General features: G+C 40.7%; 1 protein-coding gene across 2 annotated transcripts; it reads left to right on the forward strand.

Moving 5' to 3' along the window:
* Positions 1-16: 16 nt before the first annotated feature.
* On the forward strand, positions 17-27,600 carry LOC306708260 (death-associated protein kinase 2). 2 transcript variants are annotated; one of them, XM_079176054.1, is made up of 12 exons: positions 17-124; positions 7,092-7,228; positions 16,451-16,672; positions 17,117-17,255; positions 17,358-17,487; positions 17,705-17,753; positions 18,025-18,051; positions 18,296-18,448; positions 18,748-18,793; positions 18,886-18,975; positions 20,437-20,523; positions 26,080-27,600. In XM_079176054.1, the coding sequence occupies exons 2-12, from the start codon at positions 7,167-7,169 to the stop codon at positions 26,158-26,160; spliced, it is 1,086 nt and encodes a 361-aa protein (XP_079032180.1). In that variant the 5' UTR covers positions 17-124; positions 7,092-7,166; the 3' UTR covers positions 26,161-27,600. The 2 variants fall into 2 exon arrangements, with proteins under 2 accessions (XP_079032180.1, XP_079032179.1); XM_079176053.1 differs by having other exon boundaries at positions 17,117-17,487.

The raw sequence follows: 27,600 nt of genomic DNA on the forward strand, positions 1-27,600 counted from the left end.
TTCCTCAACCGCCAGTGCGCCGCAGGGCCGAGAGCACAGCGCCGCACGGACATCGAGGACATCGACTTCTCTCGGGAGCAGAGCCTGCATGGTCTGATTGATGGGATACGAGCAGTCACACTGGGTACGTAGTCTACGTTCTGTTGCAAAGACTACTTCCATCTCTATGTCGATGGCAGAGAGAAAACTGTGTTCCCGGTGCATGTTTCAGTACGTACACAGTCTGAGATCCACGCAGCAGCTTTCAATTTGAACTGTCGCACTTGTGAGATTATAAAGTGGCGATTGCACTCAGTAAAAACTGCAGGATTACATAAACTAGTTCCACAGGTAGAGATCACTAATGTAGGCGACTGGCCGGTGCAGACCAGATAATGAAGTCTAATGCACATTTTATTAGGAAAGCTAAGGCCCATTTCACAGAGATATGTTGTATAAAACGAGTATTGTATGAGAAGTAAGTTAACAAAAACACATAAATCCATAAACCATATTTTTATCTTGGTAGTGACCACTCTTATTCTCTTTCCTTCATTCATCCCTCTCTTTTCAACCTATGTTTGCAATACAAAATAAAACCACCACACAGGACCCGGTCTACCCTGATTAGCCATTCTCATGTCAACTGATGTGGACACTTCTGAATGCAAAGGCATACTGGGAATTATCTGACTAACCTTGTCTAAATCTCAACTGATCACAGACTTGTAATCATTGTACAGGAGTAGATCCAGCAGGCACAGCTCTTCTAGTGGTAAGATGACGAGTCCACGTCTGTGCCTTGTGAAAAGATGTGCTATGTTAAATATAATAATAATAAGACTCATGACTTTACTGGCATTCAGGCAGATTAACTGGACAATGTATCTCAGCAGCATCTTCCTACTATCATGGCTCCTAGTCTCAGCTGGTCTTACTCAGAACCCTGAACCCTCTTGGACTACTCACTGCTACAACAGACATCAGCAAGAAATGTTCCACTAAACCTAAACGATGTTCTTTTACAGCAAACAATTCTTTGTTCCATATGTTTTTAGACTAGTAGACTATAAAATGATGAATTCAGGGCTGATTGTTGCTTTAACAATAATACATCTCAGTCTATTATCCTGATGATAATAATAATAATACAAATAATACACTTTGTTTATACAGCACTTTTAAAATCAAAGATGCAAAGTGCGTTATAGTTAAATCAGATTCAACTTGCATCTTTCTACATTTCTAGAAATACATCAACGTCTTCTGCCTTATGACAAACAGCATCACCTGCAGAATTGCATCACATTGTCGGTCCCTTGTGGGGTTTTCAGGTCTTTATTCAGTATGTTTGATATCATAATTCTGTAGCATTTCCCTTGTTCTTTACAAGAGAAATATGTAAATGGACTTGTACTTGTATAGCGCTTTTCTAGACTTCAGCCACAGGGAACCAGTGCCTTTACAAGGAGTTAAGTGGCGCATTCAATCAGATAAGACCTCATCTTTCTGATGTTAAATAAGCAACACTGCCAAGTGATAGATGCAACATGCTCAGTGAAAGTTAGTTAGTTCAATCACAATGCCCCGACACCCACACACATGTCGTCATATACATTTTACTGTACATGCATTCTGTTTCAGTTGGTCCTGCTCGTTATGGATGAACTAACAGCACTAGCTAGGAATTCTGGGAGTGTGGTATAATGTGCTTTACTGAAACGTGGTTGCATCAGGATAGACCCGATCCCAACGTTTCCATTGATGGCTTTCAGACTATTTGGGCTGACAGTGATCGTAGCGAGAGCGGTAAGCGTAAAGGCGGGGACTTGCTGTTCTAGTTAAAAAACAGCAGTGCAATCCTGCTGACATTACGATCAAGGAACGTATTTGTTGCCCGGACATGGTACTTTTTGCCGTGGGACTCCGGCCTTATTATTTGCCACATTACATTCCCCCTCTGCCAACTCGATAACAGCGCGTAGTCATTCACACTGCCACAGCTCGACTCATCACCTGAGTGCCCTCATAGTGATCGCATAACCCCCCCCCCCCCCCCACACTTGCTAGTGTCATGAGTCATTTGTAACTTGCTAGTCATGTGACTCGTTTGACACTAGCTAGTTAGGAGTCCTTAGTAACTTGCTTGTGACTTGAGTCCTTAATAACTTGCTTGTGACTTGAGTCCTTTGTAACTTGCTTGTGACTTGAGACCTTAGTAACTTGCTTGTGACTTGAGTCCTTAGTAACTTGCTTGTGACTTGAGTCCTTAGTAACTTGCTTGTGACTTGAGACCTTAGTAACTTGCTTGTGACTTGAGTCCTTTGTAACTTGCTTGTGACTTGAGACCTTAGTAACTTGCTTGTGACTTGAGTAACTTGTTAGTGACGTGAGACCTTAGTAACTTGCTTGTGACTTGAGACCTTAGTAACTTGCTTGTGACTTGAGTCCTTAGTAACTTGCTTGTGACTTGAGACCTTAGTAACTTGCTTGTGACTTGAGACCTTAGTAACTTGCTTGTGACTTGAGTCCTTAGTAACTTGCTTGTGACTTGAGACCTTAGTAACTTGCTTGTGACTTGAGACCTTAGTAACTTGCTTGTGACTTGAGTCCTTAGTAACTTGCTTGTGACTTAAGTCCTTAGTAACTTGCTTGTGACTTGAGTCCTTAGTAACTTGCTTGTGACTTGAGTCCTTAGTAACTTGCTTGTGACTTGAGTCCTTTGTAACTTGCTTGTGACTTCAGTCCTTTGTAACTTGCTTGTGACTTGAGACCTTAGTAACTTGCTTGTGACTTGAGTCCTTAGTAACTTGCTTGTGACTTGAGTCCTTTGTAACTTGCTTGTGACTTGAGTACTTTGTAACTTGCTTGTGACTTGAGACCTTAGTAACTTGCTTGTGACTTGAGTCCTTTGTAACTTGCTTGTGACTTGAGTCCTTTGTAACTTGCTTGTGACTTGAGTACTTTGTAACTTGCTTGTGACTTGAGACCTTAGTAACTTGCTTGTGACTTGAGTCCTTTGTAACTTGCTTGTGACTTGAGTCCTTAGTAACTTGCTTGTGACTTGAGACCTTAGTAACTTGCTTGTGACTTGAGTAACTTGTTAGTGACGTGAGACCTTAGTAACTTGCTTGTGACTTGAGTAACTTGTTAGTGACGTGAGACCTTAGTAACTTGCTTGTGACTTGAGTCCTTAGTAACTTGCTTGTGACTTGAGACCTTAGTAACTTACTTGAGACCTTAGTAACTTGCTTGTGACTTGAGTCCTTTGTAACTTGCTTGTGACTTGAGTACTTTGTAACTTGCTTGTGACTTGAGACCTTAGTAACTTGCTTGTGACTTGAGTCCTTTGTAACTTGCTTGTGACTTGAGTCCTTTGTAACTTGCTTGTGACTTGAGTACTTTGTAACTTGCTTGTGACTTGAGACCTTAGTAACTTGCTTGTGACTTGAGTCCTTTGTAACTTGCTTGTGACTTGAGTCCTTAGTAACTTGCTTGTGACTTGAGACCTTAGTAACTTGCTTGTGACTTGAGTAACTTGTTAGTGACGTGAGACCTTAGTAACTTGCTTGTGACTTGAGTAACTTGTTAGTGACGTGAGACCTTAGTAACTTGCTTGTGACTTGAGTCCTTAGTAACTTGCTTGTGACTTGAGACCTTAGTAACTTACTTGAGACCTTAGTAACTTGCTTGTGACTTGAGTCCTTAGTAACTTGCTTGTGACTTGAGTCCTTTGTAACTTGCTCGTGACTTGAGTCCTTAGTAACTTGCTTGTGACTTGAGACCTTAGTAACTTGCTCGTGACTTGAGTCCTTAGTAACTTGCTTGTGACTTGAGACCTTAGTAACTTGCTTGTGACTTGAGTCCTTAGTAACTTGCTTGTGACTTGAGACCTTTGTAACTTGCTTGTGACTTGAGTCCTTTTTCATTTACAAGTGATGTGAGTCCTGAGTCAGAATCATTTGAATTGTGTGTTTTTATGCAAATAACCACTCCAGATGACAAATAACAAAGTATAAGGATATAGTTGATGATTAGAATAAATATTTGAGTTCATTAGTTTTAGGCCTATTAGAAACATTCAGTTAATACTAGTGAAAAACATAAAACCGTGATGTTTATGCAAAGAACCACCATAGATGACAATTAAAGTTAAGGGATAACATTTAGAGTCTTTGCCAGTTTACAGGGGTGTCACAATTTGATTTGGCTTCCGGTCACGATTTAGTTTTGGATTTAAACATTCTTTTGCAGCACTGACGGGTATTCCATTGTTAAATGATGGAGTCTTCATTCATTCAAATCAACAGATTGTTGTTTTTTTGCCATGACTCTCATTTACATTTTCAAATTCTTTTTATAAAAAGAAAAGCTGCATGGTATCAAGCATAATATATTTTTTGAACATACCACATTCTATGTTTAAATATAAATGTTATTAAATAAATAATAACAATAACTTATTTCACCAGTTAATCAGGAACAAACTGTTTCACAACATGAACAAAGACGATCCACTAGATGGCAGGAGGGTACTTCACTACACTAGCTTAAATTATTCAGAGTTTATGAGTTGCCCCTGAATTTCTAAATCTTCTGCAGCCTAACGCCTAAACTAAACGGTAGCTTTTCTGTCAATGATGCATTTGTTGTTTACATAACTCATGGAGAAGGCAAAAATAATGCCACACCAGAGACGTCAGGGAAGTAGGAGGATATTGAAAGCTCATTTTGATCGATTTTCCATTAAAATCAGTATTGTGACACCCCTTGTTTACACTGACTTCGGGATGGTTGAAATAGTTTTTTGAACCTTTGTGTCAAGTCCTTAGCAAGAAAATCAAACTTTAAAAAAAACAAAAATTGGAATCGGCCAAAGAACGTTAGTCGGTTATAATGCAGTGCTTGACGCTGGGTTCTTTAATACTGTATCATAAAGGGAAGTCAGAAGAACTGAGGGAAGTTAGTTTCACAAAGCTGATGTGTGTGAGTGGTGTGATATAAGAACCAAGTCACGTGTCATCAGAGAGTGAGGGGAATTGGGGAAAAGGTACAAGGTCAAAACTTCTATTAGCATATACTAGGCGATAACTAGAATATAACTTTTTTGGGGACAATTTTCAAAGAATGTAAAAGTATACAATAGGAGATAAAGAGCTAGTGATATGACAGAGTTGGAGGAAAGGGTCTCCATCTTTACTAAAGTAAGGTGTTGATTTATTGTCTTGTGGTATTGCAGCCAATGTTAAACCCTCAGGTCCACAGCCCAAAAGGAGAAGCTTAAATTAGGAAGCACTACACCCACATGTGATCTGGGCTTCTGTAGAAGCTGATGATGTCATCCAGGGAACTTCCTATTCCACAGAACGGCTTTTGTGAAACTGATATCTTATATAGTCTTGGTAAAGAATGGCCATGGTTACACTTGTCTTTTCAATGCAATTTATGTGATACAATGCACCATTTGAGCATAGCTGTGTCCACATTTGTGTGTGTTGGTATCTGGAAGGAGCGGATTTGGTTATTAGCAAGTATTAAAGAAGTAATGATTGGTATTATTAATACAATTATAAGACTAATTCAAATGACTCAGAGTGACCTGTGGCGGGATGAATTTGAGCACTGACTATAACAACAAGCTATTATCACAACACATATGCACAAAATAATCACAGAAACTTCTCCTTTAAATATAACAGTTCATTTATCTTTAACAATACAATATTTTATATTATTGATCAGATATCAATAATATAAATCAACAAACATCCATTATACAACTATAAGCATACTAAACCTAAAGGCAACAAACAAACACTGAAGCCCAAATTGCTGTACCTCCAGTATTAATGTTAGTTAGAGTCCTGATGTGCAGGTTGCACTTTGCATGGTAGCCTCTGCCATCTGTGTGAATGGATGAATGATGACAAGTTGTATTAAAGCGCTTTGAGTGGTCGGAAGACTAGAAAGGCGATACAAGTACAGTCCATTTACTACGATCCTTCCGTTGCTGTGAAGACTACGGGAACTGCGTCGAATCTTCTTTCTGCAAGTGAATCAGGAGAGCTTGGGGCTCCAAGTGTGTGAACACAAAAACTCGTCTGAGACTGTCGCCTAGTTTTTTTTTTTTTTTCGGGTACCAAAGTTTTTACCTCCTTTAGCAACGTGAGTCGCAGTGGAATGGCCCAGTCTAAAGGTGTGTGCTGATGTTTATAGCCTTGGTGATGTCATGGCCGTGTTACTGGGACTCCCTGAGGCCCCGTGGGGCTCGTGCAATGAAGCATCAGTGTTGTGGTTTAAACCAAATCTCATACTCAGGTGAGATTTTAATGCCGTTGGGGGTTTGGTACGGTTTAAACCAGTTCAGGCTTTTCTTTTACATGTAGGCCTCTCTCTCTGTTTCCCCGACACGGTGAAGTCCCAACATGTGTCCACACTTCAATGCAACCTGCTTTATAGCATATATGTCATTATTAAAGGCGCTGCTGTAAGACGGTAGATAGACACAATTAATTTTCCTATACATTCTTATCAGAACTCAGACAGCAGGTCTCAGCTGGGATCCAGCCTGGGTTTCCTCCTCGCTTCTCTTTGCTCTCCTGAAGTTTGATAAATTGTTTGGATTGTGTCCACATGCTGGCCACTCCTCTCATAGATCCAAAGTCAATGAGAGCCAGGCCACCTCGACATTTGGTCTGATTGGATCCCAATACGAGCAAGGTCCAATCTCTTAGCGTACAGTCATTACGTCCAGACATGATCAGAGGACAAGTCATGCAAAACATTCATGCAGTATAATCAATGATCGATGATCAAAGTTTACACAGCCAATAGAGTTGCACTTTATCAACTGTATCTTCATGCAACTTTGTTTTTTATGTTTTGTGATAAACCAGTACATTTAAACTAAAGTCCTTTCAAACACGTTTTTAAAAAAAAAGAAAGAAAAGGACTTGGATACCCATTATTAGAAAAAGAAATTGTGAAATCATTTAGGATTTTAAAGAAACAAAGTCTTTGTTTGTTTTTGTTGTTAAATGTAGATTTGTTTGGAGAAGACCACATAGTGTGTGTTAATTTGCACTCACTGGCATGTTACTGTTACTCATCAGGTCCAAGTTTGGTGTATGTTTGGAGGACCATGAACCACTTGAAGTTGGACTAACACAGGAGTGAAGCAAAGCAACATGGCAGTCTTCAAGCCTGAAAATGTCGAAGACTTCTATGAGATCGGGGAAGTTCTGGGAAGGTATGGATACATCAACTTGTTTACCTCAATGCAGCATTAGGTATTTGGACTTTTACAGATGTCGTGTTTCTTCTGTATGCCAGCTCATTGGATTGGAAATGAAACATTGTCTATGAAGGTAAAGTGCTGATTTTCAGATTTAATTTAAGTGTGCCTATATCTCAAAGAAACCAAATAGCTTAACTCTGTAACTTAAAAAGAAAATTGCCCAAAAAAGGAGAAACTCATCACTTTAACAGCTCTATGAAGCCAACACAGTTCCATATTCCATGTCTTAAAACATTTTAGACTGACATAGAAGTAGGTAAAGAACACATTCTGTTGGATTGTTAACCAAACCCGTGGCATCCAGTTTTTCCTGAAGTAATTTTAAGTTTTGTCTGAAGTTGCGAATCTTCACCGGCCTCACGGTGCGATTCAATCATGATTCACCTGTCAACTAAACGAATGCACAATGATTCTCGATGTGTCTCGGTGCATATCAGTGTTGCTTTTTCAAATTTTAATTGGACATCACATGGTTATTTTAACAGTTAATAACTGTGGTGTTTGGGGCCGTTGTCGATCCGTGAAGTCATGTGATATTCGTTTTCAACTGTGTTTGTATGGACGGAAATCATTTTGGAAACAGTACCGCGTGGAAGTAGGTTGTTTTTGTTTGAAAAGCGAATCCTAGTAAAGGTGAATGCAGCCTTAGTTTGTAGTTTGTTTGTCTATACTGACGTAGGCAATGTTTTCTTTTGTATTTGAATAGCCAGTGTCTTAGCCATTGGAGAGGTGAAAACCTAATTAACCCCTTTTAACATATTTCGTTTAGAAACACTTGATCCTCTTATTTCATAGCTTCTGCCTAGATTAGCCCCCATATACTACTTTGATTTTGAATCCACAATAGTTATGCGTATAGAGCTGCTCTTTGTGACTGTGCTATGTCATTTCAAAGATTTGTTGATTACCAGCTCATTCTCGGTGGTATTCCTTCAGCACATCTCAAGGTTTTTTGGTGTTCAATTAGTTTACAGGTAAACCCTAATTTCTCTTTAAAGAAAAAAAATAGATTTTACGTTTAATTCTCTTAATATCCTGTATTTAAGAAAGACAAGAAAGAGCATAGAAGAGGGTACTTATATGATAAAGAGCTAGAAATCATTCATGCTTCACCGAGGCTCCACCGGCACATGGTATATTTCAGGCTGAGCCAGCCAGCGTTTCTCCGATTAGAGTGAGACGAGGAGGAAAGGTGATGTCGTGATCTTCACAATAAAACATCTTTGATGTGTCGAGTCTTGGCCAATCAGCGTTAAGATGTCTACAGCGTCTTTCCCTCTGTTACAGTTTAAGTTCCGTTATGTTCCGTTACCGTTCAGACTTGCTGGTTTAAGTTAACGTCCACTGCATGCGGAACTCTGTGGACTGTTAACGTTCATCATTATCGCGATTTAGGAGGAAAAAACGTAACGTGATGAAACATGCAACCCCCCGTGTTTCGGTTCAGTTCACGCGGTCACTCGTTAACGTTAAACCAGAACACCGGCGGATCTGGTTGCAGGTTGTGTTTTTTTAACTCAAAGTAGAAAGACGCGATTTCGTGGTGATAACTTTCATGACCACGAAACATGAGGCGCAGATACTGATGAGATGAGTCTGGGTCTGGATAAAGGTGGAGCTGGGCCTGGATAAAGGTGGAGGTGGGCCTGGATAAAGGTGGAGGTGGGTCTGGATAAAGGTGGAGCTGGGCCTGGATAAAGGTGGAGGTCTAAACTGACGCGAGTACAGCTTCCTGCTGTCACAGTGTTTTAAATTCATTGATAAGACAGGGTATGCTAAATGCAGCCTCTGCTCCAAGGAGATAAAGTACAGCAACAAGGGCTCACGTGCCCTCTCATCACACTGCAGACACTGTTCACTGTGATGACCACAGCCAGTGTACTAACAGTCCCAACAGTCCCACGTGCAGTTGCTCCCAAGTGCCCTGAAGTAATGAGAGAGAGTGTTAAGGGGCCTGTGCCTTCATTTCAGTGGGTTGCTAATGCAGAGGTGTGTATAGATTACAGCTATTATTTTACTCTTGATAAGCTACTGTTGTAGAATTTCTCATCAAAGAAAAAGCCCCCCCCTCCTCTGCTCCTTCGTCCGTCAGCCAAACAAGGCCGAATCAGCTGGTTCAAGTTAAAATCAAAAGGTATTTAATATCTAACAAAAGCAAATGCAGTTACAAACTGAATCACACTATGAATTACAAAAATATATCCCATGGAATAGAGTTGTGACATGTTCTACACAACAGCCTGGCATTCCGCAGTCCAGCTGTAATGCAGTTCACGTCAGATCTGGTCTTCTCCGCAGATTCAAAGTCCTTTTGTCTCAGAAAAGCCTCTGAAAAGTCTCATATTTCACTTTCGTCACCACAGTTCTCAGCCCATGGATTGGCTGTAACCTGATCTGCTTCTCCTATTCTGTGACCTGTTGGTCTTCAGTCAGACACTTTTCAGCAACATCCCCTTCGCTCCGAAGACTGTGTTTAGTTCCTGTTGCAGAATGTATTACCTTATATGGTGGTGTCATAAGGTCTCTGGTTTCTCTCACAGTGCACAATAGATTCAGTAACTCTCTTTTTAGTTTAAACCTTCCACAAGTAAACATATTGTAACACATAATATCTGACACTACTTTAGCCAGAGTAGATTATCATTTTCATTTAAATAATTGAACTGGATTGAATGCATATTAATTGCAAATAGAAGATTGGCCACAATTCTAACAGCTGTACTGTAACATTAGAAGTTAATATGAAGACGTATAGTAACAGGGTTCAATGAAAACGAATCACTTTATTTTGTACAGGCGATGGTACCTCGCTACTGTCGCTATCTTTGTTTTTATATGACTAAAACTTTTAAAAATGAGACCTCAGTCTCAATGGATTTTGTCTAAATAAAGGTTCATAATAATAGAGCTGAAATACTGATTAATAACTGAATAATAAATTAGTTTTCTGCTTAAAGTAAATATTGTCTTACCACTTAATTTTATTCTCAGAGTACACCAGAATTTTAAAGCTCATATTTAAAATAAAAGGGTTTCGGGCTCGTCACCTTTTTCACCTCTTATGAATTTGCAGGTATGGCATATCATTCATTCATTTTCAAGAATTAATTTTCCAAATTTATAATTTTTTAAGATTATAAATCATATGTTGTCATTAGGGGTGTAACGGTTCACAAAATTCTCGGTTCGGTTCAATACGATACAGTGGTGCCACGGTTCGGTACGTTTTAGCACGTTTTCAATACAGCAAAAAAGCAGAAATCCAAATCCTTGCTGGTGAGACTCTCAAGGGGGCTTAAATGGGCTTGTGAAGGAATAGTGTCACGGGGCTCAATAGCATTAAGCATGTTCGTACAGCCTGGTTTTCCACTCCAGAGTAGGTCTCATATCTGCAACTATAAATGTACCTTTTAGCCCTGTTTGTATCAGTAGGAAGTAGCTACCTAAACGCTGCGGGATAGTTTGTAGTGTTTGTGCTGCTGTTGGTTTTCCTGTTAAGCTAGTTTAGCGTAGCACGTCTCCCAGAACACACGTCCCTCACCAGAGTGAGGCAACCCAGAGTACAATCATCCAAGGTGGGAGTGTCAGACAGCATGTTGTCTGTTACGTGGTGGAGTGTCAGACGGCACGTTGTCTGTTACGTGGTGGAGTGTCAGACGGCACGTTGTCTGTTACGTGGTGGAGTGTCAGATGGCACGTTGTCTGTTACTTCTTTTCCCCTGCAAGCCCATTTTCTCCAAAAGCGTTTTAATCACATTGAGATAATGATGAACAGGGAAACAACTATCGATAATTTTAACACAAGGATGCAAACCTAGAAGATTAGAAAAGCTGAAACAGCAGAAATCATTTACTTGGATGCCCTATTTTGGGTTTAAAAAAGAAAAAGGTGACAGTCACAGCTTGCATTCCTGTGACAGCATTAAAAAACACAAAGAAAAAGAGTGTTGCCCCCATCTACTACACGAAGAGGCCTAATATAACTGTAACCTTAAGTACAAGAGCAAAGATCAAATGGCGATATTACAAATTGACTAATGGTTTACTTCCAGGCTATGCTGGCAGAATTTTTGAAGAGGCCATCATTAGCCCCCCCTCAGTTTGATCAACTGAGCCGTATGCTCCCTTTTCCCTAAAAGATAATAACATGTAGTAAACAAAAGCAGCTTAAGTTGCAAAATACCCAAGTTGAAGTTAGCCGTGTTGTCAACCCCATCGTTTGCACTGGACTTTGAAAGTGATATTTCAGGTGTGTTCACTTTGGTCCATTTATGTTCATAATATGAAGCTTGTGGACACAAGGTTTGAATCAAAATCAAAATCTGGGAAAAGAAGGCTGCATTCGAAATGGGACAGCCTTGTCCCAGCCACTGTGACACATTCACACTATATACAGTATGTCATCCCCAAACCTGATAAAGACCCTTTATCAGTCGTAACTTGGCATTCTATTACTCTTTTAACAAGAGATTGGAAGATTTTGGCCTTGATGTATAACTGATAAAGGAAAGGGCTAGATCCTATTATTGCTGAAACTCAAACAGGATTTGTGAAAAACCAACATATTGAGTGTAACATAACACTAGATCTGATGGATTATGCAGATCCAGTTAAGGGTAAAGGTGCGTTCACACCGAACGCGGCGCGAATCGCGTTCATCGCATCAATCGCATCAATCGCGCTGCCGGTCTCGCCGGGGACTATTTGTGTTATTTTGCGTGAATCTCGCTGGACGCACCGGAGAGGGGGCGTGGCTTATCGGCCTGAAAGCCGTTCAACTGTCCACCATCAACCGTGGAAAAAATCACCTCTATTTCTGCCTAGTACGTGTTGTGGAAGTCCCAGATATCACGGGAAACTAAACGCCGTCATGTCTGTGTTCATAACATAGTCCGGAGGAGCTCCGTGGATTTCATCGAGCTCACTGTGTCACACGTCGGCTGTTTACTACAGCTGTATGAACACAAAATAAACTGATTTGGCTGTGATTTAACGGCAATAAACTGACAAAAAGGGACTCCGAAATAACTACGTAATGATGCCGATTTGTACTTGTTTTCTCAATGGAGCTTGGATCGATCGGTGCTAGGCTATGCTAACATTGTAGCAGCTCCATCAACACTCACAATAACGTCATCTAGACGTAAATACGGCAGCGTCTATTCATTGTTTGCACTATATGGTTTACACACACATTTATACACATACAGTAGTTTGGTCCGGTCTCTACTGATATGAGGGATCATAGAGCTCTGGGTGAACACAGACGGCTACAGTATTTATTTCCTGATTCAACAACGGCAGGACTTTACTGATGACAGGGGGAGCAACTCAACGCTGATAGGCTATCGCGCTGGAGCGTCACCCAATTTTTTCGCAGAAGTTCAAATATTTCAACTTCTGCGTTTGAGGCGATTCGGCGTTTGACGCCAAACGCACCATCGCAAATTTGCGTTCATCGCGTCTGTGCATAGACTTTGTATGTAATTTCGCCGCATTCATCGAGTTCATCGCGTTTGGTGTGAACACACCTTTAGGCTGTTATTTTGTTTTTGGTCTTTTAAGAGTCCTTTGACACAATCAAGCGCACATTTCTTTTAGAGATCCTTAAAGTGGTTTGACTTTGCTAATAACTTTGAATACCTCTGTTGTGATTATTTCCAATACCTCCAGAAGATTCGGGATTGTGAAGATCAGAGTACGACTCAAGTGCAAAGATAACGGACCAGAGAATAAAGTTGCAAAAATCAAAGTTTTACTGAGGCTCAGTTCAAAACAAGGCAGGACAGGCATCCAGTGGAATTAACATGCGTCATAAATGATCAAAAACAAAACCTTAACAAAACTACTAACTAAATACAAAAACAGGTTTCAGGAACAATCTGGCAATTGGTTGGTGAAGGTCATCAAATCACATGTTTGATGAGAATTTTATGTCTGCATTTTCTTTTGACATGCAATTTTTTACCGAACAAATTACCTGTTAAATGATCAAAATTACATCAGCAAGCCCATCTGGCTTGAAAGCTATGTTTTGTCCACAATATCTCACCTCACTCACAACTGCAACATACATATCACAAACAAATGCCTGTTCTTTCCTAAATGGTTCCACAGCGATGTAAATCATATTCTCAAGCTTTTTGATGAATTAGGTATTAAGATGTCCTTTGAACAATTAATTTCTGTAGACGATTTTCCAATTCCTTTCAAAGAATTAAATTCTGTGACTCGTGCTCTTCCAGATGGATAATTTAATTTATGAAAAGCCCCTTCAGTTATGGTGAGAATATATAAGCACCTTTAACTGATGTTTGATGGAATTAATCAGATATAAAGAGTAACAATAAGCATGTTTGGCAAACTTTTCAAAGAAAATGAAAATTGTCCGGTTCCAGCTGCCGCTTACGAGCCACAGCTACCCCCGGTTTCAGCTGCCACTACCAGGTCACAGCTACCCCCGGTTTTAGCTTCCGAGCCACAGTTAAAGCCTGAGTCCTGTGTCCTGTCGGCGGTCCGGCCGACTCCAGCCCCCCGGTTCCCACCTGCCGCTGCCGAATCCCAGCGATCACCAGTTCCTGACCCCGCTGCACCACCATCTGAGTCCTGTTCCCCGGAGCCCCGTCTCAGAGAGTCTGAGTCCTGTTCCCCCCGTCTCCGAGAGTCTGAGTCCTGCTCCCCTGAGCCCCGGTCTGACTCCCAATCTCCCCAGTCCGGCTTCCCTGAGCCCCAGTCTCCCCAGTCCAGCTTCCCTGAGCCCCGGTCTGAGCCCCAGTCTCCCCAGTCCGGCTTCCCTGAGCCCCGGTCTGAGCCCCAGTCTCCCCAGTCCAGCTTCCCTGAGCCCCGGTCTGAGCCCCAGTCTCTCCAGTCCGGCTCCCCTTAGATCCCGTGTCTAGAGCAACTCCTGCCATCTGGCTGTGCCCCTGCCCGTCCCCCGGAGTCCTTCCAGACGATGGCGTTTGGAATGCAGGGCTGTTTTTTAAAATGTATTTAAAAGGGACCATGTACAGTTTAAACATCAATGTCACCATTCGATGCACTGGACCAGATTGTAGCTTAAGCTAATTTGCATCTGCAGTCCCTTGGCAGGTCAAACAAGGACAAGACAATAACTCAATAAAAGGAAAAGACATAATACACGATATACCATAAAGAACATACAAGACACCCAATACAATGCTACACACAAATAGCACATAAAAAATTAATGTTTGTCATTAAAATCAAGTCAAAGACCACAAGAATTGAGGTCAGTGCGTGCAGTGTTGTGCAGCTTTTAAAAGACTTTTTAAGGATTTAAAAGTGCTGATAGAGCTGCAGCTCCTCACACCTTCAGCAGGTTCCACTGATGTGCTGCTTTAACAGAGAAGGCTGATTGTCCAAAAGTAGTGCGGCGAAATGGTATTTTACAATCTCGTGTAGAGGATATTCTTGCTGATCTAGTGGAAGTTACTGAGCGAGTGTATACAAAGTCACGGAGTGGAGGAGGGGCCAAACCATTTAAAAATCTATATACCAGGCACAAATTTGAGAACAATCTAAAATGATCAAAGCTCAGTAGATTGTGCTTCACCAATACTCTACAATGGTGAAAGTGCAACGGCCTTTTGTCCAGAATGTGTATTGTTTGCTTATATAATGAGTCGAGAGGTCTGATGGCTGTTTCACCAGCCTGCCCCCAGCATGTAATGCAGTAGGACATGTGGGAAAGCATCATGACTGCAGAAACGTCACGGCTGCATTTAGAGAGAGACAGTTTCTGATGTGTGTAAAATTTGCTAGGTTGTATTTTATGGTTTTAACCATTTTCTTTTTACATGTTTCTTAAATGTCAAATTTTGATCTAGTATCACACCAAGATATTTAAAATCAGTGACTATTTCAAGCCTTTCTCCGTTGATGAGAATGTCAGCATCAGGAGGTTGTCTGATGGTTTTAGAAACAAACATCCCTTTTGTCTTATTTACATTTAGAGTCAGACATGATTGATCGAGCCAGTGTGTGATCCTTTCAACGCAATTGTTAGCTTGGCAGCTGCTAAGTCAGCTGTTTTTGCATGTGTATATACAACTGTGTCATCCGCATACATTTGCTGTTCTACATCATGACACTGTTGAGGGAGATCAATATATAGACTAAATAATAGGGGAGCTTTTGCAAGAGGTGTTATGTCTGTCAGAGATTCTGCAGTTTTGCCTCAAGTAAAAATAATCACAGTCCACACTGTGCTTCCTCTGTTTCTCAGCAACACACCTGACATGACTTAATTGTATCACACACCCAAGTCACAGCTGCTCACGGCCAGAAACACCAGTCAAATACACTCCGGTCCAGGGAAAATAACCAGGGGCTGACTTTACTGTGAGGTAAGGTAGACAACCTGGGCATGGGGCCCCAAAATAAAATGGCCCTTTAACATTATTATGTTTATATATAAAAGTATTAAATCATGTTACTATTCTAATTCATTGTACCCTGAAATAATTCACCATAGCACATAAAACTCAACTGTTTACTTCTTACTGTGAACTTGTACTTCAGAGGAAAACATTGTAATAATATATTTACCTGACAGAGAAATATTTCTGGTTACGTTGCAGATTCAAATTGACTCACAAAATGCTATACAAATTATCTTCAAATATGATGCATTATTATTCATGAAACTATCCAGCATCAGATTACAATTGAATGCTCCACCCTGAAAAGACAAAATGTAAGTACTTCGTGCTGTACGTGAAGTAAATATTAGAATGCAAGACTCCGGCCTAATAATAGTTTTACTATTAATACTATTGATTAAGCTTTAAGCATATCTATGATTCAGTCGGGATTTCCTCTGTATGGCTCTCAACAGGGCCAGCGGCGAGGAGCTAACGGAGCTTACAGCACAAACAGTGCAAACAACGAAATCAGAGCAGAACAGTTTTGACCGGGGGTAACCAGAGCAATTAACTAGCCAGTGGGACACACACAGTGGGGGCACAGGCGGCAAAGCACCCCATGGGGTCCCAAGCAATACACCCACCATATTGATATATGTGAAAGACAGACAGACAGACAAACAGACAGATTATTTGCTTTGTAATTAGATTGTCAAAACAACACAATGTTGCTGTATATCAAGCTCAGTGTTTACTGTCTGTGAATTTCTCTATGTTCTTGCCCCTACAGTGGGCACTTTGGTCAGGTTCGACAGGTTCGGGAGCGGGCTACTGGGACTTGTTGGGCAGGCAAATTCCTGAAGATTCGGAAGAACACGTGCAGCCGCCTGGGCCTGGACAGGAGCTCTGTGGAGAAGGAGGTGGAGATCCTCCAGGCTGTACAACATTCAAACATTGTGACTCTCAAAGACGTTTTTGAGAGCCGAGCCGAGGTGGTGCTCGTTCTGGAGCTGTGAGTTGTGTGTGTGTTTGATATAGTCCTGTTATTGTAGTATGTTCTCTCGCACCCATCTAGTGTGCATCTGCATGAAGTGTCATGTGTCATGGCAGCGTCAGTAGGTAGGTGTGAGAATCAGACCTCTGTCACAGCAGACATTTGGAAAAGTGTCCCTCATAACGAAAATGTTGTGCCAGTAAACCCTTTGCTTCCAATCTTAAAGGAACAGTGTGTAGCTTTTTTACTGGGCTTTATCGGCAGAAATGGAATATAATACTCATAACTATGTTTTCATTAGTGTATGATGACCTCAAACTAAGAATCGTTGTTGTGTTAGCTTAGAAAGAGCCCTACAATACCTGAATGCCATAGTAGTTCTCTAGATGCTGTGAAAGGGGGGATTGAGGGGAGGGGACAAAATAAAAGAAACACTTAACACATGTCTGTTTGACATTTCAGTGTTAGTGGAGGGGAGTTGTTTGACTTCATTGCTGAGAAGGAGAACCTGCTGGAGAGTGAGGCCATTGAGTTCATGAAACAGATCCTGGAGGGACTGGGCTTTATGCACAGCAAGAACATCGGCCACTTTGACCTCAAGGTACCAGTAAACTGTCGCTTCTCTGCTTGCTCTGGATGGTTGGAAACAGATGTGAACTCAAATTGGACATTCCACCGTAACGACATTTGTGTCTCTATTCAGCCAGAGAACATCATGCTGTCAGACAAAGTGGCTGCTCAACCCAACATCAAACTCATCGACTTTGGCCTGGCCCACCATTTTCATCAAGGGGAGGAGTACAAAAGCACAAGTGGCACCCCACAGTACATTGGTGAGCATGAGTAGTCCTTCATTTGTGTCTTTGTTTTTTTTTAGAAATCAATCTGTGAGAATTTTTCTATTGCATATTAAATCATTAAATCATTCACGAACATGCACTAAGACCGGCAGGTATGAGGCAAGTCCAGGGCTCAAAATATTGTTTTCTGTGTACTTGCACCGATGCAGGACTTCTTTCATATGTCTGTCTGTCTGTCCCTCTCTTTCAGCCCCTGAGGTAATCAACAGTGAACCTCTGAGCACAGCAGCAGATATGTGGTGAGTATTGTTAGATCTCCAACAGAAACTGTTCATATCCATGACTGCACACACAAACATTTGGTATCCAAAGCTTGTCTCTTCACTACTTTGTCTCTGTATAAATTCCTCTGATAGTGACATGTCAGGGCCTGTTCTGAGCCCCTCTCGCTGTGTCAACACAGTGACACATTGAGTGACTGAGGGGATGTCCACGCAGACAGTATTTGTCTTGGAAAAGTTGAAAGTACACCACATGACTGCCTGCGTCTTGTGCTTTTTTCTCCTCCAGGAGCATCGCAGTTATTACCTACATACTGTAAGTTGTGTTTCGGTGTTGGTTGGCATGTGAATGCTTGCAGACATTGCGTACTGTATGTTGATGCACACATTTAATGATCAAAACCATCTGCTGTCTGCACATTTGAAATGATGTGAATTCAACCACCTTTTTATGGTTTATAGATCTTATAATCATCGTGTCTATTATAGCCTTTTTTCAGCTGGAAGCACAAAAACCTTGATCTGTAGTGATGGCCTGAGATGTCTCACTCTGTCCTCAGATTGAGCGGTTTGTCGCCATTCCAAGGTGAGACTGATGAGGAGACTCTGAGGAACATCAGTGTCATGAACTACGCTTTCCCTGTACAGTATTTCAGCATGACCAGCTCCATGGCCAAAGACTTCATCCAGAAACTTCTGGTCAAAATCCCCAGGTATGTCGTCTAGCTAGACTCTTTGTCATGGTTAGTCCGCTGTTAGAGCAAAAGCAAGGTTGTTGAAATAAGTGTTCACTGGGTCTGTGACAGGAATAGGATGCATGATGTACTGCTGTTGTTTACAGTATATATTGAAACATGTAGATTGATTGACTGCGTCATTGGTTTATTTAGGTGTCCTGCACCAAATGGGGCCTAGGCTTCCAAGACATGAGACAACAACAAGATTTCTACTTGTCAGTTCTTCCTGCTCTTGTGATCCGTTGTCATGACTTCTGTATTGATGTGTATTTCAGTGAAAGAATGACAGCTGAGGAGTGTCTGCTTCATCCATGGATTAAGGTTACTACAAGTCTTCTAACCTCCTTCGATTGTTTGCTGCGAAATGTTACTGCGTGTTACTTAGAATGACTGCAAATGTTCGTCTGTTTCAGCCCGTCACACGCAAACAGGTGGCCAATAGGAATCGATCCTCAATCAATATGAAGAACTTTAAGAAGTTCAACGCCAGAAGAAAATGGAAGGTGAGTGTGGATATGTATGTTAAACCAACATGTAAGTACAGTATATTTGTATCAAAGGGAGATGAGGATCAACATACTATAAGACTCAAACTAGGGGTGGTGCGTTTCGTGGTCAGCGGTACCATTTGAGTTATTTAGCCTTGTGAGCAGTGACAGTCATTATTTCATACCGCCACATAATTCGGGGGATCGACACACTTGAGCCGGATGAGTAGTGGATGGTGCTTCATTTAGTCCAAAATAATGTTGTTCCATTAAGTTTCTTGTGTTGCACTTAACAGCTGTATTAGTGTTCTCAATATAACATTTATATTAATAGTTCAATGGTCACATATATACTTCATATATGGCCTCTGTATTTAACCTCAGCTTTAGGAGCAGTGGGCTGCTGTAAATCGCCCGGGAAACAACGAGTTCAGCTCAAGGACACTTTAACATGCGGACAGGAGGAGTCTGGGATCAAACTGACCCGCTCTACACCCTGAGACACAGCCGCCCCCAATAAGCTTTTACTTAAGAGAGCCCAGCAGTGTTTTCACCTGTAAACAGCACTGCGATGTAATTATGTTGCCATTATTAGTAGAAGGCTCAGAAAAACAAATATTGAAGGTCAATAAAAACATCTGTGTTAAAATCAGAGAAGCACATGATCAGAAATGAGTGTAATATGTTCTAAGGTCAATTACCCAAATCTTATTACAAATAGCTGCCTCACCCCAAATATCCACTGCATGTTTTTATTGATAATTCTAGACACACTGTAGTGGTCCACTGGCGAAAAACTTGATGTCCTTCTTATTTTCATCTTTTATTCAGCGACAAATGTAATTTGCAGAATGGCAAGACACGTTTCATCTTCTGTCCAGAGTCCTGCACATTTCCAGTTTTACAAACCTGAAGTGCACCCACAATGCTCAGCATCGGAACTGACCCGTTACCTGCAATTATTTCTAAATCAATTCTGTAAAAAAGGCTAATCAAACATGCTCAGAGCTATTACTGTACAGCCAAAGCCTGAAGGAGTCTACAACAAGGAACTAAATAAATGTCAAAAATGAATAGATGAAGTGGCAGATTGCACAGACAGAAGCACCCTCCACCGTTTCAGTCAATTGATATTTTCACTTGTTTCCTGCTGCTCACACCAACAGAAATAGGATGGATACCGTCATGCATTGTTACATCCTCTGACACAACAACGGGATATAGCCGTTAACTGCCCTTGTGTGCTTTTCTGACTGGTGAGCTGTTCTGAAAGAGTCACTGTTGACATGGAGGCTGGTCGTCCTGTGTGCTAATTAGGGGTTCCACACAGCTACCTGTTTTAATGACCGAAATAAATGAGAATAAAGTTCTGCCCCATCGAAGAATGATCCTCGGACATAGTACTAACGTTCATGTATTCTGGTTGGCTGGCAAGCTTTACTGAACACTGTAAGACATTGTCTCTTTACCCCCTAGATGTCCTATAACATGGTGTGGATGTGTAACCGGCTGGCCCGGTTGAAACTGCTGCGGAAGGGCAGTTCAGATCCAGATCCTCTGCAGGTGAGACCACTTTATTTCAATGAACTAAATCACATATTGATACGTATTTATTTTTCTATTATTACAAGAGATTGCTCTGGTTGTTTATTGTAGAGACCAAAAAAACTACTTTACGTTACAAGGTACTGAGAAAATAATTAATTATTTTAAGGTAAAATAATATTAGATATTATAATTAATAGCACTGTTTTTTACTTTCAGTACTTTCCAGATTTATTATTAACAAAATAAAGAAAATCAAATAAACCATGAAATATTAATATAAAGAGGAAATATGAAGTGATGGAATAAAATGTAGAGGAAACATTATGTGTAGACCTGGGGGGCCAAACTGTGGCCTGCTGCCCATTTTTAAATGGCGTGCGATTTATTTTTTAAAATAAATTGGAATATGGCTAAAGCATATTTGTAATAAATGTTACTGTATAAACATTGCACATACTCATTTAAACACTTCATGTCAACTCAATTCATTGAAGTTATTTCTGTCTTAAACTCTTCAGATTACATTGACATTGTAATCTCAAATTGGCCATATGAACCAATATTTAGCAATTTCTGCCTGTTTTAACCTATTTACAGATTTACACATAACATCATATTTTAAGTGGCCATGCAATGTATTGGAGTTGTGAAGTATTGAATTAATTTAAAGTAAATTTAAGGGCAGCACATATAGAATTACTTTTTAGTAGTATGTGGGCACTATAGACTGTCATGTGAAAGTGTTGAGTGGTCAGTGTAGTTTGATAGAAAATGAATCTTCTTTGGCACATGGGGTTTTCTGGTCAAGAAACACTTGCAGTGTAACTGGTTGAAAGCTACACATTCACTTTTGTTTGACTCCTAATATTGTGGTCCACGATCCAAAACGTTTGGCCATCCCTGCTGTAGGCTATCTTCTAAAAGTGAGTTTTAAGGAGGCATGTAAATGCTGCAGAGTCAGCCGATTGCACACTGAAGGGAAGGCTGTTCCAAAGCTGAGGGCCAGGGCCAAGATAGCGCTCAACAGACAATAAGGGCAGCAAGCTCAGCCACTCTGTCACAAACTGATAACAAACACACACAACTACCATCATGCAACTCAGTACATCTCTCGCTCCTACACTGCACTGCTACATTTGAGACCCGAACACAAACTGTGTTTTTGTTCTTATTTCTTCTTCAAAGACAAAGTTTCTTGCTGCTTTGGAGTGATTTGTCTCAAAAATGAACTAATCTGACAACAGCAGCAGACCAACACAGCCAAGCACAACACATATAGAACTTCAACTTGCTGATGAGGCATAAGTTTAGTGGCAACACACACATTGCAGTCAACTCACAGTCCACAAAACGCACTATAGAACCCAAATGCACAACTCAGGAGAAAAAGGGATTCATTTAAATGTCTTAGCTGAAAAAATACAAGGATTCAAAATCTAGACAGGCAACAAAGGTACCAAAGTGGCTAGACAGAGAGGCTATATCCATATTAAACAGACTGGGTCAAAAAACAGCATCAGGATCAAATAAACTAGCAGGCTATCAGAATGCTGGAAAGCTATGGCCCAAGGCTCAAAGACAATCTGTGCAGCTCAGCTTCATACGCAAGAGTGAAACACACATCCAGCTGGTGTAGCCGGCTTCCCGCCTCTTCTTGTTTCTGTATTCTCCCTAGCAACAGCCAACAATCGCTCCTGCTCCAGAAAATGTAGAAACCGTATAATAATTGGTCTGTGTGGCCGGCCTTCCTGGGGCTTGGTACATGGGCTTGGTGCAATCGTTGCATCTGCACTCCGGCCAATTCAACCTCCAGAGCTTCGAAAATGATCTTCCTCACACATTCTGATGGATTACCGTTCTGGAGCTTCTCCATCAGACTAATGAGCTGTAGATAATATATAGATCACCAGCTGTCTCAGCTACGACAGTGTTTAACCATCACTTCCCAAGAACATGCAGCACAGTCACCTTGTATTAATTAGGGAATTTGGGGTAATTATGTGGGTTTATTGGGACATATCCAATTAGGTGGCCATCTTGCTCGGTGATGCCACGTGAATCTCAAGACTCCCCATAATAATTAACCAGGGGTCTCATTTATAACTAGGGAGACAGGAGAAATGAAATGTCAGCCTCTCACACATTTAATTTATTTTCACTTCATATCACACGTTACTAGATCCCTTTTATCATAACTATTCAAACCAGCAGTTTTATTTGTGCCATCAAAGTGTGCTCACCACTTCATCATCATATTCCTTCCCCCCCGAACGCAGAGGAGAGGAACAGGCCACCAACACTCATGGTCAGCTGATGGAATTATCCTCATCAGTTTCAGAAATACAAGATAACATTTACAGAACAGACAGTTCAGTAATAACTCAGTAGAGAGTTTTCAGTAATATTTTTTATGCCATGCATATATCACCAAGTGTATTTCAGTCTTTGTCTTTAGAATCGCTGCAATAAACAGGGCTTTACTGATTAATGAATGCTTTCTTTGATAAGGACAGATACAGTCTACTGCAGTGATTTTCAACCGCTGTGCCGCGGCACACCACTGTGCCGTGAGAGATCCTCAGGTGTGTCGTTGGAAAATGTCCAATTTCACTTAATCGGTGCAAAAAAATATTATTTAGTTGCTGCAAATACTTTGCCATTGTTGAGCGTCTGAGCTGCAATATAGTGTCTGGCTAAGTAATAATCCTCTTCCATACCGGTGGGTGGCAGTAGGTAGCGTAATAATTACCTTGTTGATTTAAAACAGTATTAAATGACGCGCGGGAGAGGTTGTGATGACAAGACGAACAGCGATGGAGAAATATTTGACAAAGGGAAAATGCAGACTCTGAACTGGGCCCTGGACAAGAAAACTAAAAACCGAGAGAGACTGAGAGCTGTTGAGGAAGAGTTTCGTATGAGCCTTTCTTCCCAGGTTTCACACTGAGTAAGGATCAACACATTGAGAGACTTGTCATTAAATTGTCAGTATACAGGACTGTCTCAGAAAATTAGAATATTGTGATAATCCCCATACGTGTGATTTAGTTTACTGAACCAAGCTGAGTGTTTTTCAAGGCTCAGGAAACCCTTGCAGGTGTTTCGAGTTAATTAGACGATTCAAGTGATTAGTTGAATACCCTACTAGTATACTTTTTCATGATATTCTAATATTTAGAGATAGGAGATTTGAGTTTTCTTAAGCTGTAAGCCATAATCAGCAATATTAAAAGAATAAAAGGCTTGCAATATTTCAGTTGATTTGTAATGAATCCAGAATGCATGACATTTTTGTTTTTTTAATTGCATTACACAAAATAAAGAACTTTATCACAATATTCAAATTTTCTGAGACAGTCCTGTATATGCTGTATTCTGCTACAGTGTGTCATTTTGTAACTTATTTTTTTGTTGGTGTGCCGCGGGATCTTTTTAATGTAAAAAATGTACCGCGGCTCAGAAAAGGTTGAAAAACACTGGTCCCAATGACTGGTGGGCTATGAGCAGTTCATCATCATAGCAGAAACATAAGCTTACAATCAACAGTACGATGTTGATGGATAGTGATTCACTGAACTTAGCAAAGTGTATTTTTACCATTTCACAGAAAATACTGTATTGCTGATAAATTACAGTTATCTGCTGCCATGGATAAATGACGACATTAACTGTTAATTTACATGTGAAGGATGAATATTTAATGTTAATGTTAATTATGTTAGTTATTATGAAATACTGTTGTAATCTACTGTCGGTTTACAGCAATTCATTACAGTGTAGAGAGTAAAGAAAAGTGGACCCAAACAGAACCTTGGGGGGACCCCTGATGCAACATGTAGTAAAGGTGCCTTCAAATGTGACACAGTGTGTCCTTTCAGAAAGCTCATTTTCAAACTAGCTAACAGCATGCTCAGACAAGCCATTAGTGATCTTCACAATAAGGCAGCCAACTTAAAGATGGATTAAAAAAGAGCAGCACTGAAAAAATGGTAAAAGAAGTGAAGCGGTTGCCCAATTGCCCCCGTTTTCTTAGCCTTCGCCCAGGGAAGATTTCTCTCATGGAGTAACTTAGCCAGGTCAGGGAAAAGCATTCTCTCGTCCCTTCACTCTAAAGCTTCTGACAGCACGGTTCTCCACAATAAAGGAGAACCAGTAATAACACTGTTTTCAAGCATCATCAACATCATCCATGAGAGCAGTTCTTTCCCAGTCCTTGTCGAGGCTTGGACTTGCGAAATTTTCACATTTCTATTTGCAGCAATTGCACAGTGATCACTAGCGTCGTTTGTCTTTAACAAATGACCCTCATGTGCTTTTGCAAATAATTAAAGAGGATTTAAGAATAGGATAAGTGGGACACCCGATAATTTGGGGAAAAGTAAGTGAGCTACGTAGATCTTTTAGAGTGTTCGATATAGCCAATCCCAATTTAGACCACCTGCCAAAATGATCTCGTTGTGAAAGTAGATGTGACAGTGTTGGACGTGCAACCGCTGACAGCGGTCTGTAGCACCCCAGTAATAAAAAACCTTAATATATAGGGCAAGGAACTCCTATTGCTTATTGATTTAGAGAACACAGCATTCACAAGAAAGTTAATAAACATTGTACCCTGCAATAGAGTTGACTTCATCCGAAGTAGAGCTGGTGTGCCAGGTTTTGGATAAATCAATAATATAGGTCATCAGTTGATTTGGCCCAGATACATAACAAATACATTTTAGGGTGAGCAGTACGTGTGTTCAAAGTGCATTTTGTATGTGTTAACTGCATGTCAAATTATTCAGAAACCACAAGTTACCGTATGATCGGTTGCTGACAAGCAATGTAGCATTTAAGAGGTTATATTTCAAAGGGAGTCCGGCACAGTGCTCCCTCCACATAAACACATTGGGGCTACATTACATCACTTCTAGCAAACTTCCCAGTGAACAACAAGGATCTGTTCTATCTGAATATCCTCTGGTCTAGCTCAGATAAAAACAGTCCGTCAGCATGTTAGCCAGCCTGTTTGTATCCGCTACCGACAACGTTATCTTCACTTCACTTGTTCAACTAGCTTTAGCAGTTTAGAAAACACCTAACTGTTCTAGTGTTATACAGACATGTGAATGATCCACAGACACCTTCATCGTTCTTGGACTCAGCGCGGTGCTCCGCTGCAGAATGAATGTAGGGGAATTACTAGAATGGATATTTGGCGTTATTTCTTGAATATATACATATATATTTTTTGCATGGCAGGAGTTATGTGTATGTATGAGTGAGTTATTCAAGGCATGTATATATATACACACACACACACACACACACACACACACACACACACACACACACACACACACACACACACACACACACACACACACACACACACACACACACACACACACACACACACACACACACACACACACACACAACAACAACAACAACAACAACAACATGTATGAGTAGTTTAGATGGTCTCATTCAAATCCATATTTCCAGTTTCAGAAGTGCAGATGTATATGAGACTCAAAATCGTGAGGTGTTGGACGTAAATTAATCTGTACTGATCCTTTCCTCCAGAGACAATGTGAAAGCGACGTAGAGGACACAGAAAGCAAGCCTGCCTCTCTGCTGCGTCGAAGACTCAGCAGCAGTTCATAGAGCTGATCAGAGAGAGGCAGAAGATTCCAGGATGTTCAGCAGGAGGGGAGCATCACTGAAGGGAAATGTTCAAGTGAAACAGACGTCTACTGTCCCAGAAGCGCTTAGGGTGGCAGTGAGCACTGCCTCATCTGACCCACATTTCTTCATGAAAGACCTTCAGTGGACTGCTCTCAGCTCATTGTCACTGAGGATACGTGCCATTAATGTAGCTTGTTGAGAAGTGTACAATGTATTTTGGTGGTTGCTGATTTTGGGAAACATTGTGATAACACAATGTGCATAGAAAATGCACATTGTGTTCAAAGAGAATAAAAAATAGTTTAAGATGTTCTGCGATAATACTAATGGTAAAGAACACAAGGAACAGTAAAAAACCTAGCAACAAAATATAATAGAGCCACTGTTGTCCATCAGTATGTAGTCAATGTACACAAACTGTTACCAGATCTTGTTCTCTACTACAAGTCCTGCCTCCTTTGTATTGCTATCGTGTGAGGCTGTAGCTTCATCAGGTTGTAAGAAGTGCCAAAGCTCCGTCAACTAGATGTGCATGAAGGCTCAGTGAGGAAGACACCATCCACCTGTTCTGTGCACCAAAATACAGGACAAATTCTGTCTCGATTTGATTCAGTAAGGGACAGTGCATTTGATTTTTCAGTATGGGACAATCCTGTATTTTAAGCCAATAAGCTTCTATAGCCTGTCGTTATTTTGACTTGTAAAAAGTTTGGACTAAAGTGTGGGGTCTTTCCTTTTCTCTCTGTCCCCCTCTCTTATAAACACCTTTGTTCTGTTTGGGACTGTCCTTCTAGTCCAGGATGCCTCCTTCTGAAAAGCTGAGGGAAGCAGCTGTGAGCTGCACTTTATCGGAGGTGGTCAAATTATCATGTGTGTGGACAATAAACCACACAGTGGTGAGAGTTATTTTTGGTCACATGTGTCTTCTGTTTTTTTTTTTTTATTATGTTTTTTTACGGCCTCCCATGAAAAGCAGCGTGCAGTTGCTTCTCTAAACTTTGTCTCTGAGAGTCAAACAGGATTCTGTGTCCGTCAGATGGCTGGAGGGGATTCTACCATATCAGCTGACTATTGGACAGGTAGAATTTTGCTTTAAATAACAGGACTTCATCTTATTACATTATAACTTTATTTTTGTAATATGACTTATTTTTTCAAAATAATACTTCTCCAAGAACAGAGATTTGTGGGAAATGTTTTGAATGTGCAGTAAGGTTTGAACACAAGCTGAAACTCTGTGGCTGATTCCAAGCTCAAGTAGGAACTGTGGAACTCAAATCCACTGATCATTTTTCACACTGGAGAAGATGCAATATTTGAACGAATACTTACAACAATATGTCTTGTTTGATGTCTTGTACTCATGTATTATATTACTTGTCTTGTGATGTATCATTTTAAAATGGCACCACCTACACA

This window comes from Pholis gunnellus, assembly GCF_910591455.1.
Source record: "Pholis gunnellus genome assembly, chromosome: 16".
In the NCBI taxonomy this organism is placed as follows: Eukaryota; Metazoa; Chordata; class Actinopteri; order Perciformes; family Pholidae; genus Pholis; species Pholis gunnellus.